General features: G+C 41.2%; 1 protein-coding gene across 6 annotated transcripts in view; it reads left to right on the top strand.

Annotated features, from left to right (window-relative positions):
- The window catches only part of SETX (senataxin), a 93,613-nt gene that overhangs the window by 27,432 nt on the left and 49,090 nt on the right, over positions 1–17,091 (top strand). For 5 of the 6 annotated variants that reach the window (XM_010372833.2, XM_010372832.2, XM_010372834.2 and 2 more), the window contains exon 10: positions 679–4,857. In XM_010372833.2, the coding sequence (XP_010371135.1) occupies positions 679–4,857 (4,179 nt within the window). Of the gene's footprint in view, positions 1–678; positions 4,858–14,152; positions 15,151–17,091 lie in introns of those variants that run through there. The other variant, XM_030919069.1, reaches the window with a different exon arrangement.

The following is a 17,091-nucleotide window of genomic DNA, read 5'->3' on the forward strand; positions in this document are numbered from 1 at the left end:
GGAAAATTAATTTCTTTTTTTTTTGAGACGGAGTCTGGCTCTGTCGCCCAGGCTGGAGTGCAGTGGCCGGATCTCAGCTCCCTGCAAGCTCCGCCTCCCGGGCTTACGCCATTCTCCTGCCTCAGCCTCCCGAGTAGCTGGGACTACAGGTGCCCGCCACGTCGCCTGGCTAGTTTTTTATATTTTTTTTTTAGTAGAGACGGGGTTTGACCGTGTTAGCCAGGATGGTCTCGATCTCCTGACCTCGTGATCTGCCCATCTCGGCCTCCCAAAGTGCTGGGATTACAGGCTTGAGCCACCGCGCCCGGCCCTGGAAAATTAATTTCTAAGTACATTTAGGGAAGATGGAAAGTTTATGGGGACATACGTGGTATGACTAGAAATCAAAAGTAGCTAGTGGAAAAAAGCCGAGAGTACATAAAAGTGTTATCAATTTGTCTTTTTATGAAACTTTAACCTCAAAATTCAATTTATATTTTTAGTTTCTTTGGCGTTAGGTGTATTACGATTGTGATACAATTGTATGCCACAATTGTACCTTTCCATTGTATACCATAATAATGATGTGGTAAACCAAAATAAGAGAGTTGAGAAACATACTTTTCTTAACGACTTGGATGTTGAACCTGTAATAAGTGGTGCTTATTTATCTGAACATCAGCATTTCTTTCCTTTTAGGATTCTGGATGGAGAACAGCCATTTGCCCAGATTATTGTCCTAACATGTATGAAGAAATGGAAACATTAGCCAGTGTGCTTCAGTCAGATATTGGTCAAGACATGCGTGTTCATAACAGCACATTTCTGTGGTTCATCCCTTTTGTCCAGTCCCTCATGGATCTTAAGGATTTGGGTGTGGCTTACATAGTAGAGGTTGTTCATCATCTGTACTCTGAAGTCAAAGATGTCCTCAACCAAACAGATGCCATGTGTGACAAAGTCACTGAATTTTTTCTTCTAATTTTGGTATCAGTGATTGAACTGCATAGAAATAAAAAATGTTTGCATTTGCTGTGGGTAAGTTCCCAGCAATGGGTAGAAGCTGTCGTCAAATGTGCCAAGCTTCCTACTACTGCATTTACACGGAGTTCTGAGAAATCATCTGGAAATTGCTCCAAAGGAACAGCAATGATATCATCACTGTCGTTGCATTCCATGCCATCTAACTCTGTACAACTTGCTTGTGTGCAGCTGATTAGAAGTCTCCTTAAAGAAGGTTATCAGCTTGGGCAGCAATCTCTTTGCAAGCGATTCTGGGATAAGCTCAACTTATTCCTTAGAGGAAATTTATCTCTAGGTTGGCAGTTGACTAGTCAGGAAACCCACGAGCTACAAACTTGTTTAAAGCAAATTATTAGAAACATAAAATTCAAAGCACCTCCATGTAACACTTTTGTGGATCTGACTTCTACATGTAAAACCTCTCCGGCATCTTATAATAGAGAAGAAAGTGAACAAATAGGGAAGAAGTCTAGAAAAGATATGCATTATTTGGAAGCTTCCAGCCCAACATTTTCTAAAGAACCAATGAAAGCGCAAGACAGTGTATTGATCAAAGCAGATAACACTATAGAAGGTGACAATGATGAGCAAAATTATATAAAGGATGTGAAACTAGAAGACCAGCTCTCAGCTGGGTCATGCTTCAAGCGGAATAGTGAAAACATGTTTACTGAAAGAGCTGAAGATGAAATTAAAATAAGTACAAGGAAGCAGAAGTCTGTAAAAGAGAACTCCTCATATACACCAGAGGATTGTACTTCAAGAAATGGTCCAGAAAGGGGATGTGACAGAGGAATAATAGTATCAACACGTTTGTTGACTGATTCTAGCACTGATGCTTTGGAAAAAGTGTCCACATCAAATGAAGATTTCTCTTTAAAGGATGATGCTCTTGCTAAAACCTCAAAACGAAAAACTAAGGTACAGAAAGATGAAATCTGTGCAAAGTTATCACATGTAATAAAGAAACAACACAGGAAGAGTACTTTGGTCAATAATACTATCAATTTAGACGAAAATTTGACTGTATCTAACATTGGGAGTTTCTATTCAAGGAAAGATACAGGAGTTCAGAAAGGAGATGGTTTCATACACAATCTTTCTTTAGACCCTAGTGGTGTACTGGATTATAATAAGAATGGAGAACAAAAATCTCAAAACAATTTATTGCCAGAAGAGAAGCAGTTAAAGAATGAAGAGTTAGATATTTTCTATTCCCATGAAAACAATTGTGAAATACAGGAATTTCATGCTGATGATAAAGATTCGATCCCCTTTACAGAAATGGCCAATACTTCAGAGAAGAAATCATCTTCCTTTAAAGATCTTATGACTGTACCTGAATCAAGAGATGAGGCGATGAGTAATAGTACCAATGTGATTTATTCTAACTTGACAAGAGAACAGGCCCCTGGCATCAGTCCTAAATCTGACACCTTAACAGATTCTCAGATAGACAGAGACCTTCACAAATTATCTTTACTAGCTCAAGCCAGTGTTATTACGTTTCCATCTGATTCCCCTCAGAACTCATCCCAGCTACAAAGGAAAGGAAAAGAAGATAAAAGATGTTTCACAGCTAACCAAAATAATGGAGATGCCTCCCGTGGACAGGTGATTATTATTTCAGATTCTGACGATGATGATGATGATGAAAGAATCCTGAGTCTTGAGAAACTCACTAGACAGGACAAAAGATGCCTTGAGAAGGAACGTCCAGAGCAGCACGTTTCAACAGTTACGGAGGAAAAGAATCCAGTAAAGGAAGAAAAGACGAAGTCTCTTTTTCAGTTTGAGGAATCTGATTCTCAGTGTTTTGAGTTTGAAAGTGCATCTGAAGTGTTTTCCGTTTGGCAGGATCATCTAGACAATAATAATTCAGTTCAAGATGGTGAGAAAAAATGTTTGACTCCTATAACCAATACCACAAATGGTCAGGATTGTACAGATTATGTATCTGAAGTTGTTAAAAAAGGGGCAGAGGGCATTGAAGAACACACTAGACCACAGAGCAGTAGTATTTCTGTTGAGGAATTTTGTGAAATTGAAGTAAAAAAGCCTAAGAGAAAACGATCTGAAAAACCAATTCCTGAAGATCCTGTGAGGCCTTCATCTTCTGTCAGAAATGAGGGCCAGTCTGATACTAATAAGAGAAATCTTGTTGGAAATGATTTTAAGAGTATAGGTAGAAGGACTACAACTTCCAATTCAAGTATTCAGAGAGCCACTACGGTTTCACAAAAGAAATCTTCAAAGCTTTGTACTTATATAGAACCCATCAGGAAAGTTCCAGTTTCTAAGACCCCTAAGAAAACTCATTCAGATGCCAAAAAAGGACAGAATAGAAGTTCAAATTACCTCAGTTGTAGGACAACTCCTGCTATAGTGCCACCAAAGAAATTTCGTCAGTGTCCTGAACCAACTTCAACAGTTGAGAAACTTGGCCTGAAAAAGGGTCCTCGTAAGGCATTTGAGTTGTCCCAGCGATCTTTGGATTATGTAGCTCAGTTACGTGATCATGGCAAAACTGTTGGAGTAGTTGATACTCGAAAAAAGACTAAATTAATTTCTCCTCAGAACCTGTCTGTCAGAAATAATAAGAAACTGCTGACTAGTCAAGAACTTCAGATGCAAAGGCAAATCAGACCCAAATCACAAAAAAATAGACAAAGACTTTCTGATTGTGAAAGTACAGATGCTACAAGAGCAGGGCCTCATACAGCACAGAATTCTGACACATTTGTACCGGAATCTGATAGGTCAGATTATGATTGTTCAGCAGGAACTGAGGTACTTGCCAACAGTAATGGAAAACAGTTAATAAAATGCGTGCCTTCTGAACCAGAAACCATAAAAGCAAAACATGGGTCTCTAGCGACTGATGGTGCTTGCCCTTTGAACCAATGTGATTCAATAGTGTTAAATGGAACAGTACCAACGAGTGAAGTAATTGTCTCTATTTCAGAAGACCCTCTGGGGGGAGGTGATCCGACAGCACATCATACAGAGATGGCAACTTTGAACGAGGGAGAGCCTGACTCCAGCAGTGATACAGAGGAAGATAACTTATTTTTAACACAAAATGATCCTGAAGATATGGATTTATGTTCACAAATGGAGAATGACAATTATAAGTTCATTGAACTAATTCATGGAAAAGATACAGTTCAGGTTGAAGAAGATTCTGTAAGTCATCCTCAGTTGGAATCTTTGAGTGGCACAAAGTGTAAGTACAAAGATTGTCTTGAAACCACAAAAAACCAGGGTGAATACTGCCCACAACACTCTGAAGTGAAAGCAACAGATGAAGATGTATTTCGTAAACCTGGTTTGCCTCCTTCTGCATCTAAACCTTTGAGACCTACCACTAAGATTTTTAGCTCAAAGAGTACTTCACGAATTGCTGGTCTTTCTAAATCTTTGGAAACTTCTTCAGCACTTTCACCATCTCTAAAAAATAAGGCAAAGGGGATTCAGTCGATTTTGAAAGTACCACAGCCAGCTCCCCTCGTAGCTCAGAAGCCAGTGGGTGAAATGAAAAATTCGAGCAATGTTCTTCATCCTCAGTCTCCAAATAATTCCAACAGGCAAGGTTGCAAAGTTCCATTTGGTGAAAGCAAATATTTTCCATCTTCCTCTCCAGTAAACATTCTCTTGTCATCACAGTCTGTCTCTGACACCTTCATTAAAGAGGTCTTAAAATGGAAATATGAAATGTTTTTGAACTTTGATCAGTGTGGGCCCCCTGCAAGTCTTTGTCAGTCCATCTCAAGACCTGTGCCTATCAGATTTCACACTTATGGAGATTATTTTAATGTTTTTTTCCCTTTGGTGGTATTGAATACTTTTGAAACAGTAAGTATGTGTTTCATTTGTATGTCTCTCCAAACTTTTCAGGTTACCTCTTTACCTTGCTGAGTGAAAATGAGTGTAGTTCAAAAATCAGCTGGGCATGGTTGCAGGTGCCTGTAATCCCAGCTACTCAGGAGGCTGAGGCAGAGAATTGCTTAAACCCGGGAGGCGGAGGTTGCAGTGAGCCGAAGTCGCGCCACTGCTCTCCAACCTGGGCGACAGAGCGAGACTCCAAAAGAAAAACAAAAAAAAAGTATAGTTAAAATAATTGACCTTTTTGATTTAGATACTGCTTTTAGATTTCATGTTGAACAGACATTTGTGCTAGCCACTGTTCTAGCTACTGGCAATACAGAGGAAACTTTTTTTTTTGAGATGGAGTTTTGTTCTTGCTGCCCAGGCTGGAACAATGGTGCTATCTCAGCTCACTGCAACCTCCACTTCCCAGGTTCAAGTGATTCTCCTGCCTCAGCCTCCCAAGTAGCTAAGATTATAGGCATGTGCCACCAGGCCTGGCTAATTTTGTGTTTTTAGTAGAGAAGGGGTTTCACCATGTTAGGCTGGTCTCGAACTTCTGATTCTGACCTCAGGTGATCCACCAGCCTCGGCCTCCCAAAGTGCTAGGATTACGGGCGTGAGCCACTGCGCCTGGCTAGAAACACTTAACCCTCTGCTCCTTGGAGCTGATAGACACAACTCGGGGTGCTAATAATATGCCAAGTCCAGAAGTAACACAGAAGGAAATGTTTATTGATACACAGGTGAAGGAGGACTTCTCAGAGGAGATAGTTTCCCACCTGCATTTGTTTTGTTTGTAAATAAGAGACCTCTGCTGTAGTTTTCTTGAGGAGGTAGCAAAGGGTGAATTACATCGAACACAAAGTAGTAGTAATGAATCCTAAATTTCTCTACACATCAGACTTCCCAGTTTCTTTTTCTTTTTTTGAAACGGAGTCTCGCTCTGTTGCCCAGGCTGGAGTGCAATGGTGGTGCGATCTCAGCTCGCTGCAAGCTCCGCCTCCCGGGTTCACGCCATTCTCCTGCCTCGCAGCCTCCTGAGTAGCTGAGACTATACGCCACCACGCCCTGCTAATTTTTTGTATCTTTAGTAGAGACTGGTTTTTGCCGTATTAGCCAGGATGGTCTCTATATCCTGACCTTGTGATCTGCCCGCCTCGACCTCCCATAGTGCTGGGATTATAGGCATGAGCCACCGCACCCGGCCCCAGTTTCTTGCTCCTCATAGCAGCTGCTCTGTGTAACAGCCTCCCCAACCCCAGCACATCCTATTCTGGTTTTTCTCTCCTTCTTACTCAAGTAGAGTTGACAAACGATAAGATTCCCAGTTAAAATTTGAGAAAAACAGCAAATAATTCTTTAGTGTAAGCATTTAGTTGTGTTTGGAATGATTTTTGTGTGTGTGTTTTCAAGGCAGGTAAGAGGTGGGAGCAAATTTTTACTTATTCCTCAAAAGAAATCTTTGAGAATACAGTAAGACTCTTAAAACTAACAATGTTGAGGTAAATAGTCATGGTTCATTAACTTGATACTTCAGTGCCTAGTATGTGCCAAGTGCTCTTAGAAGTGTGGAAGATGAAGTGGTGAACAAGACAGATGAGGTCTCTTCCCCTCTGGAAGTGACCATGTCAGATTGAGATAAAGACTCTAGTATGAGCTAGAACGAAGGGGACAGGACACTTTCTGGAGAGATCAGATAACCTCTATGAGCAGATGATATTTACACTGAGACCCAAGTGACTGGGAGTTAAGTGTGGGAAGTATGTTCAGGCAGAGTGGAGTGCAAAGACAGTCTGGTAACAGTAAGATTGGAGTGTTGGAGAAGGAAGTGTAATGTACAAAGGGACAAGTCTACTACAAAAGAAGAGAAGTGAGTTGTTAATGCTGTACCTGGCGAGATAAATGGCTTTTATATGGCTTGAGTCAGTGTATCTTCATAAATGTGCTTTATGTTTAATCTTTTGATCAATTTGTGCCCCAAATTTTAGCCATTGTTGAGAGTTGCTTTATTATTTTTCTTTTTTCCTAAGGTACTTTTGTTTTAGCAGGAGTTGCTTTATTTTAGCTGGAAAGCACTAAATTGCTTAGAAGCCATTCATAACCCTATGAGGGATAGACACATACTTTTATTTCCTGAGTTAAAGGTATTTATTAAGATTTATTTTCTTCAGGACATTTTTGTAGTCTCAGCTTTTTAAAAACAGAATGAGCATAAGTTCCATTTGTACATATACAGAGTTTGAAATCGTCAAAGATTTCTATCTGGCCCATTATAAAGAACATCAGGCACCCCCATCCCCTAAGTAACTATTTTCTTTCTTTTTTTGTTTGAGACGGGTGTCGCCCAAGCTGGAGTGCAGTGATGCAATCTCGGCTCACTGCAAGCTCTACCTCCTGGGTTCACGCCATTCTTCTGCCTCAGCCTCCCAAGTAGCTGGGATGACAGTTGCCCGTCACCATGCCCGGCTAATTTTTGTATTTTTAGTAGAGGCAGAGTTTCACCATGTTAGCCAGGATGGTCTCAATCTCCTGACCTTGTGATCTGCCCGCCTCGGCCTCCCAAAGTGCTGGGATTACAGGCGTGAGCCACTGTGTTGGACCCCAAGTAACTATTTTCTATTCTTAATGAGTCCTTTGGAAATTTCTTTCCATATTTATTTATTTGTTTTTTTGAGACAGTGTCTCACTCCTGTCCCCCAGGCTGGAGTACAGTGGTGCAATTATGGCTCACTGCAGCCTCAACCTCTTGGGCACAAGTGGTCCTTCCATCACAGTGTCTTGAGTAACTGGGACTACAGGCTCACGCCATAATGTCCAGCTAATTTTTGTATTTTTAGTAGAGGCAGACTTTTTCCCATGTTGCCTAGGCTAGTCTCAAACCACTGGACTCAAGCAATCCACCTGCCTTGGCCTCTCAAAGTGCTACAATTACAGGCGTGAGCCATCGTGCCTGGCCCTCCTTCCATATTTCTGAATAACATTCCCATATTGTAACTCCTTGATTTTTCAGTTTTAGGCGTTTCTATTTCCTGCTTCAGGAACTACCCCCGTTCCCAGCCCAACCCTTGCACACACCCTTCCTGTTCCCTCATCCTCATTAGGGGATTGTCTTGAAATTTTTAGATCCATTTTTGTTATTTTGACTATGTGAAAGATATCTTCAGCTAAGCCATGTAGTATGCTGTAATTGCCTTTCCATTTCCTTCCAAACTCTGTGTTTTCCTTGGATTTATTGTTTTATATGTTTATTTAATTTTGTACTTATTACTAAATTAATGTCAGGCTGTCTTTTTTTGAGTGATCACATACCTTAGTTAATCTATAAATTTGTTCTGTGTGTGGTGCATGATGATATTCCTGAAAATAGTAGTCCTTATCCTTGGGTTGGGTCCCAAGGGCTCCACCCCCGTCATCTTTCTTGGTCACTCATGTTAGCGAGCCCTGTCCTTCAGGCTTCCAGAGAAGAGGGTATATGGGAGGTACATTTTTGAAACCTTGTATATCTTAGAATTTATTTAATCTTCTCATTTTCTTTAATTTTTTCTATCTTTCATCTCATTTTCTTTTTGTTCTCCTTTCTTGGAGGCCACCTCAACTTTTCTCCCAAATCCATTGAATTCTTTTTAGCGTATTTTTAGTTTCCTGGAACTCTGGTTCTCTGAATAGTCCTTTATTTTATGGATGTGGTATTTTTTATTAGCTAAAGTTTATTAATGATAATTTTAAAGTTAGCTAAAAGTTGTTCTCTTTTTGCATGGTTCCTGTCTCCCCAGTTGGTTTTTTCCTGTTCATTTGAGTGTTTATAGTCCTTTCTATTAATTCCTTTTTTTATGTGGTAATGATTTCTGGTGGTCTACTCACATTTAAGAACAGGAAACTCAAAAGTAGATTGGAACATTATTCATGGTAGCCAAAAAGTGGAAACAACCCAAATGTGTGTGTAGTTGATGAATGGATAAATAGGTCTGTTCATACAATGAATGGAATAATATTCAGCCATAAAGAGAAGTGAAGATCTGCGTTCACTAATGAACGTTGAAAACATTGTGCTAAGTGAAATAAGTCAGGTTCAGAAGGTCACATCTTGTATGATCCCATTCATATGTATTGTCCAGAATAGGCACATCTGTAGAGACAGAAAGATGAGTAGTTGTCAGGGGAAGGAAGGAGGTGGGAATTGGGATTGCTGATAGGTACAAGGTTTCTTTTGGGGTGATGGAAATGCTGTGGAATGAGGTAGTGGTGATGGTTGCACGGCATAGTAAATAAAACCGTAGTACTAAAAACCACTGAGACGTACACTTTAAAATGGTGAATTTCATGTTGTGTGAAATGCTATCTCCATTTAAAAAATGTTACTTTAAAAAGAATAAATTTGATTAGCAACAAGTTAAGAAAGATGCCTAGGAAAACATGAAATCTTCAGATACTTTTACAAAAATGAACCCGTTTATGGTTGCACTCTGGAAGGCAAATGTGATCTGAAGGGTGCCATAGCATGGTAAAACCCAACATTAGTTTCGTTCTTTATGGTAAGGTTTTGCGTTTAGGTGCAGTTATAATCTGTATTTTATTGTATATATAAAAGATGAAAATACCAGAAGCTCTGAGTGAAAGGGTGGGCTTGTTGACCATTGGCACTTGATTAGGAAGCCCCACCCCACCATTATGTCAATGTCTTTTTTTCTTTTCTCTTCAGATGGAGTCTCACTCTGTCGCCCAGGCTAGAGTGCAGTGGCATGATCTTGGCTCACTGCAAGCTCCACCTCCTGGGTTCACGCCATTCTCCTGCCTCAGCCTCCCAAGAAACTGGGACTACAGGCGCCCGCCACTGTGCCCAGCTAATTTTTTGTATTTTTTAGTAGAGACGGGATTTCACCATGTTGGGCAAGATGGTCTTGATCTCCTGACCTCATGATCCACCCACCTTGGCCTCCCAAAATGCTGGGATTACAGGCATGAGCCATCGTGCCTGGCCCTAATTTTTGTATTTTTTTTTTTTTTTTTTTGAGACGGAGTCTCACTCTGTCGCCCGGGCTGGAGTGCAGTGGCCGGATCTCAGCTCACTGCAAGCTCCACCTCCCGGGTTCACAGCATCCTCCTGCCTCAGCCTCCCGTGTAGCTGGGACTACAGGTGCCCGCCACCTCGCCTGGCTAGTTTTTTGTATTTTTTAGTAGAGACGAGGTTTCACCGTGTTAGCCAGGATGGTCTCGATCTCCTGACCTCAGGTAATCCACCCGTCTTGGCCTCCCAAAGTGCTGGGATTATAGGTGCAAGCCACTTCACCCAGCCTATCAGTGTCTTTACTCTTTATTTTTCTTGTCAAGTCTCAGTTCCCAAAAAAGAATCATCAAATATTTTACCTGGGAAGTGTAGGCTTGGCAGGGAGCTGAGTGTGGGAAGAGGGCTGATAAAGGAGTCAGGGAGGAGAGGTGTTCAAGCATTTGGTATATACACATTTACTTCTTTTTTTTTTTTTTTTTGTTTTCCTACATGGTATCCTCATCCTTGCTGTCCCCGAGGTCAGAGACTGCTTATCCTTTCTAGAGACAAAAATCTCTTGTCATTTTTTGCTGGGACGAAGGAGCAATAGTTTCCTTCCAGCCGTCCTTCTAGAGGTCTGTTGCTTCCCAGTTGGACTTCACATTCTTGGACTTGCTAAGTTAGTTCCATTCATCCCTCTGCTTTGCAGCTTCCAAAGTTTGGTTACTCTTGTCTCCTGTCCCTTTTGTTCTAATTGGTCAGTGCTGTTTTTAAAAGTCTCTTTAGTGTTTTAATGGGGTTTCAGGAGGGAAGGAAATGGTGTATGTTCAATCTACATTGAAGTTACACTTTTCTTTTTAACCATACAATTTCAGCCATCTTGTTTAATCATTTCTGGTTTATACAGGCCAATAATTATTGGTTGTATTAAGATGCCTTGTTTAATTTTAGTTTTTAGTCATTGTAATAAGTTGTGGGCTGTGGCGTCAACTGCAGTCCTGAACCAAGAGTCACACCCTACTCCTGTTGTAATTTAATGCAATTTTACTTTCACTTTGTTAATGGGATGCTATAGTATGTACAGATTTTTTTTTTTTTTCTGAGACAGAGTCTCACTCTGTCACCCAGGCTGGAGTGCAGTGGTGCGATCTCGGCTCACTGCTAGCTCTGGCTCCTGGGTCACGCCATTCTCCCTCCTTAGCCTCCTGAGTAGCTGGGACTATAGGCGCCCGCCACCAGGCGTTCGCCACCACATCTGGCTAATTTTTGTTTTTGTTTTTGTGTTTTTAGTAGCAACGAGGTTTCACTGTGTTAGCCAGGATAGTCTCAATCTTCTGACTTCATGATCCGCTCGCCTCAGCCTCCCAAAATGCTGGGATTACAGGTGTGAGCCACCATGCCCGGCCTAGACTTTTTTTTGGGGGGTTACCAAATTTGGTTTATATCCTATTTAGAACCTGAAACATAGGTTTAATTATTTGGTTATGTTTATTGCAAGTGGAACATAGTGACATTACGTAGAATTATCCCTCACAAAAGACAAATGAGAACAGATTCAGCTTTTAGAAATGAGTCTTTTGTATATTGATGTGACTGGAAGAAGAATTTTTTTTGATCGTTGTATTTAACACATAAAAGTGTTAATTGGATACATGTGCACTGTTTTGCCAGGGCCAATTTTTTTGCAGTCAGTTGTGGCAAATACTCTTATTTTAAAACTTAGATGTGCTTTCTGTTTCCTGCAGTCCTCCACTGTTACCTCTATTGTGTAGAGGTCACTGTAGGTTGCCTGGACACGGAGCAGGCAGGCAAGGAGTACTTTTCTTGGGCACCAACTTCGATTCTCAGTGCCCAGTAGGGAGATGGCTCTATTTCTTTGGCCAATTTCAGACAAGATTGAGTGAATTTAGGGTGGTATGGCTATAGACGCTTTGGCTAATTTCAGATTGTAATCAGTTCTGTGGAGGAAACAAATAGGCCGATGTGATGAATTGTTGTGAGTGGCGATATTGGGAGGCTGCTCTTGAGACCTGGCTGAGATCCAGAAGAAGAAAGTATGTAATGTAATGTAATGCCATGAAATGTAATGCCATGAGATGGCGTGAGATGCCATGAGATAGGAACTGAGTCTTATGAAGAAAGAGATTAGGCTGGTATGGCTGAAGTGAAGTAGCTGATAAGGGGTAAAGAGAAATGAAATAAGATTGGAGAAATAAGAGCCAGATACAGCCCTGTAAGCTGCAGGTTGATGTTTCATTCTCAGTTCAGTGAGAAGGTACTGAAAGCTTTTTTTTTTTTTTTTTTTTTTTTGAGATGGAGTCTCGCTCTGTGGCCCAGGCTGGAGTGCAGTGGCTGGATCTCAGCTCACTGCAAGCTCCGCCTCCCGGGTTCCCGCCATTCTCCTGCCTCAGCCTCCCGAGTAGCTGGGACTACAGGCGCCCGCCACCTCGCCTGGCTAGTTTTTTGTATTGTTAGTAGAGACGGGGTGAAAGCCGTGTTAGCCAGGATGGTCTCGATCTCCTGACCTCGTGATCCGCCCGTCTCGGCCTCCCAAAGTGCTGGGATTACAGGCTTGAGCCACTGCGCCCGGCCTGAAAGCTTTTTATTTGGTTGGTCATTAGACTGGGGGAATAGTTACATAATACCAGTTGATGTTTTTTACACACCATTTGCTGTTGCTATGTGGAGAGTAATCTGTGGAAAGGTAAGCATAAATGCAGTTGACCAGTCAAGGGGCTACTATAGTAGCCCAGGAGAAAGATGGTGGTGGCTTGATTTGGGTGGTAGCTGTAGAAATGGAAAGGAATTCAATATATTGGGGGTAAATTTTGGAGAGAGTACTTAGAAGACTTGGTGATAGAATTGGTGGGGGAGTTTAAGACGGGAGGATGATTCTGAAGTTTTTGGCTTAAGCTTCTGGTTAGATTGTGATGCTGTTTACTTGATGTCAAATGATCATGGGTTAATGGCCCTCTCTTCTGGGAGTGACATTACTGAAGCCAGGGAGTGTAGTTGAAGATGTTAAACTGATACATACTGTGAGAAACTCTGGGGCAGCCTAGGATGTGATTGGGTTCTTGGGATGGGAAGGAAATAGTAAGTAGAGCAGACTAGAATTCCTGTAGATGGGAATTAAAGTAGAAAGGAATTTCTTAGGTTTCCCCCCTTTTTTTCTTCCCCTCATTGCCCTGGGCTAGAGTACTACCCTTATGTTACTTTGTGGTGCAGGGCAGGAAAGTTGCAACTAGCTCATGTCTCCCAAAAGCAGTGGGTAGCATTAGGGTGGCATTGTATCCCAGCTCCTATGAGGAGTGATTAACAGTGGATATAGTTGGATTGCTTGGTTCTTGAAAGTTCACTTGTTCCCTCCCATCCCTAAGGCTGAATTACTGTAACCAAGGAAGTCAGAATTCAGAAAGGTAAGTATCAGGGTAGACTTAGAGATTATAATACTGAAATGCTTATTCCCAGAGTTGTATCCCCATGACTCTCTACCCTACTCATCAGTAGAGGTACAGAAGAAGCTAGGTGGTGCTAGGCTATAGCCACTTGTTCTGCAGTGTTCCTTTGTACCTGATGTGCCTGGTCTCCCTGGGGAGCATGCATTCAGAGGGGCACATCTGCATTTCCTGTCTGGAGTACAGTCACTGTAAGAGAAAAGTAACAAACTGAACAATGTGGAGCAGATAAAGCAAAATTACTGGAATAGTCAGAATAAGATTTAGCTAAAAGCATATTAAATATCTCAAAGAAAGAGCATGGTGGAAACATGAAGCAAGAAGGAGAAACCATAAAGAACAACAAACAGGAGCTGCTTGGGGATAGAGGACACAATCGTTGGAGAACTCAGTAAATGGAGTGGCTAGTACCTGGATACAACTGAAGAATGTGTAGGCAAGCTAGAATGTCCACTCAGATTCCCACAAGTTATCACGAAAGGATAGAAGGAGAAAATAGAAAAGAAAAAGCAAGAAAGTGGATAGAGAAGTGTTAATATATGTGTAATAAGGATCTCGGAGGGAGAGAAAAAAAAAGTATAAGACCAAGATTTTCTTTTTTTTTTTTTTTGAGACGGAGTCTCGCTCAGTCGCCCAGGCTGGAGTGCAGTGGCCGGATCTCAGCTCACTGCAAGCTCTGCCTCCCGGGTTTACGCCATTCTCCTGCCTCAGCCTCCCAAGTAGCTGGGACTATAGGCGCCCGCCACCTCGCCCGGCTAGTTTTTTGTATTTTTTAGTAGAGCTGGGGTTTCACCGTGTTAGCCAGGATGGTCTCGATCTCCTGACCTCGTGATCCACCCGTCTCTGCCTCCCAAAGTGCTGGGATTACAGGGTTGAGCCACCGCGCCCAGCCAAGACTAAGATTTTCTTAGAGAAGGAGTGGAGAGTTGAGATTGAGAGGGCTTTTAATGCCAAGGGAATATATCTGAATGAGTGTATACATAAACAGCTATATCGAGACCTTTAGAATGTATTTAAAAACGTAAGTTCCGGGAACAGTGTTACCTGTCAGAAATTTTAAAAAGCTAGAAAGGTTTAAGATGAAAAAATGGAAAAAGACGGCCAGGTGCAGTGGCTCATGCCTGTAATACCAGCATTTTGGGAGGCAGAGGCCAGAGGATCATTTGAGCCTGGAAATTTGAGACCAACCTGGACAACAGAGTGAGACCCTGTCCCTTTTTCAAAATAGGAAAATTATACGGCAAACAAACATGAACCAAAGAAAGCTGGAGTTGCAGGTTTACAATCAACATTTACTTTAACATGAGAACAATTCAAACAATTCAGAGGGGCAAAGACACTAGATACCAGTAAAAGGAACAGTTACCCAAGCGTATACAATTAATTGTGAACATGTATGTATATAGTAATTCAAAATAGACGAAGCAACAATTGATGGAACAGTTGTAGATGATGACAGCTGCTATAGATATTCAGTGATATAGTTCATTAAAATGACAAAAATGGAGCAATGAATAATTGGAAGAGACACGGTTCTGATCATTTGCAGATGACCTACATAGAAACCCCAGTAGCATCAATATTTGGGCACAAGATGGATGTGCAAAAAAATAAGTCGTGTCCCTCTGTAGCAGCAATAGCCAGTTAGAAAATATGAAAGAAAATATCATGGTAACTGGAACTGCATACCTGTTAGTAATTAGTCTAATGATGAATGCATGAGACATTTATGGAAAACACTTTAAACTATTTTAAAGGTGATGAAGATGTTTAGTCTTTCGTTCAAAATGGAGAGGTGCTATGTTCATGGATGAGACAGCTTCACGTTGTAAAGATGTGAGTTCTTTCTGAATTCATTTATAAATTTGATGTAGTTCAAGTTAAAATCCCAATACATAGGAGCAGGATTGTTTTGAGGTGATCGATAGACTTTAAAATCTGTAAGGAAAAGCAAAATGTATTATAATAAAGTCACTTTGAAAAGAACAGCGTAACTAGGGCGGGGAGGGGGGAATGATACTTGCCTTATCTGCTATGAAGCTGTTTCAAAGCCATAGTAATAGACACATATGACAGTGGCACAGGGCAGGCAGATAACCGGAGAAACAGTGGGAGACCCTTTAGCTCCTAAGAAGGAACTCTTCCTTCTTGCATATGTGTCAATGTTAGATAAAATGAGATAAATAGGACATCACAAATCAGTGGGGAAGGGATAGGTCGTTAGAGGAAACTGGCCTACTTCACTGGGGAAAAAACAAATTAGGCTAAGATTCATACTTTATAGCACGTAAACTGGTTAAATCATGTTTGGAAAGTAAAACTAAATGAATTGAAGAAAATATCAGAAAACATGTCAGTTTAGGTGATGAAGGTAATCATAAAAACCAAAAGCATTAGCCACATTAATGGATTAATGAATATTAATGGATTTTATTCTGTCAAAGTTAATGTCTTTTTAGTGAAGGACTCTATATTTGGAGTCAACAGATAGGAAGAAGAGAGTTTTAAAACATTCCTCAACTGGCAAGAGATTAGTAGCTAAAACACACAAAGCACTTTTGTAAATCAACAGCAAAAAATGGAAATCAGTAGACGATGGACAACAAATAGTTTGCAGAAGGGAAAACTTGGTGTTAATAAATATATAAAGTGTTACTGAAAGGAGGAAAGGAAGTTAGAATAACAGGTGAGCGAAAGTTTGTGATCCTTTTATGATCTAGCAGTCTTATCCCTGCATAGGCTCACTAGAAGAATGTATGCACGTCTGTCCATAAGGGATCTATGTCTTGGATGTCATTTATAGGATATAGAGTTGGAGCTGATTAAAAGGATGGATGAATAAAATGCTGTTTCATACTAAAGAGCACTATGTGAGTCAGTCCCAGAAGACTTAAAAGTTGGTTGAAAACACAAAACACCTAGTTTATAGTAGAATACTATTTGTCTAAATCTCTCTCACACACAGCCCTTCTGGATTTTTCAGTTATACTAACACAGCTGTAGTGGATACCTAGGGTGGAGGTTGTCATGGAAGTGGAATCAATCAGGGATACAGGAGAAGTCAAATGATGAGGGCCTTGCATAGACTCTTGACAGTGCATCACGAACCAGAGATTTGGATTAGCGCTACCTGAGATGGGTAAGGAAAAATAACAGCAAGGAGGTCATCATTGAGTCTGATGGGTGGGCGATTTTTGTGCAGCAGTGGTTAAGTCAGAAACCAGATGTAAAAGAAGTGAGTGGAAGGAGTGTTTTGAAAACATACGCGTTGATGGGGAACAGGAAGAGGGGGGCACTAAGCTGAATGGTCATTTGGAGAGAAGGAAGGGTTTTGTTTATTGTTGACAGGGTTTTCTTAGAGCAATTTCAGTGTGTATGCTCATGGGAATGAGCAATGGGCAGGAAGAAACTGATGCAAGAAAATGGATAGTTCTGGGAATTTTAAGTCCTCAAGGGAAGAGGGATCCAGGACAGAAATCAGAGAGTTTGCCTTAGACTTGTGTAATGAAAGGGGACAGGACATGGAAATGAATGTCAGTTGCTTTGTCTGTTTTGGGGTTTGTGTTTGGCTGTCTTATGTAAGGCAAGGACAGTCTCGGTTATTGGGAGCCAGTGCTGCAGGAACTTCTTTGCCCCAGTGAAACAGCTTTTGTTTTAATAATGTAATTTTTTGTCCAGGCACAGTGGCTCATGCCTGTAATCCCAACACGGGAAGGCCAAGGCAGGCGGATCATCACTTGAGGTCAGGAGTTTGAGACCAGCCTGGCCAACTTTGGT

This window comes from Rhinopithecus roxellana, chromosome 16 (genome assembly GCF_007565055.1).
Source record: "Rhinopithecus roxellana isolate Shanxi Qingling chromosome 16, ASM756505v1, whole genome shotgun sequence".
Lineage (NCBI taxonomy): Eukaryota > Metazoa > Chordata > Mammalia > Primates > Cercopithecidae > Rhinopithecus > Rhinopithecus roxellana.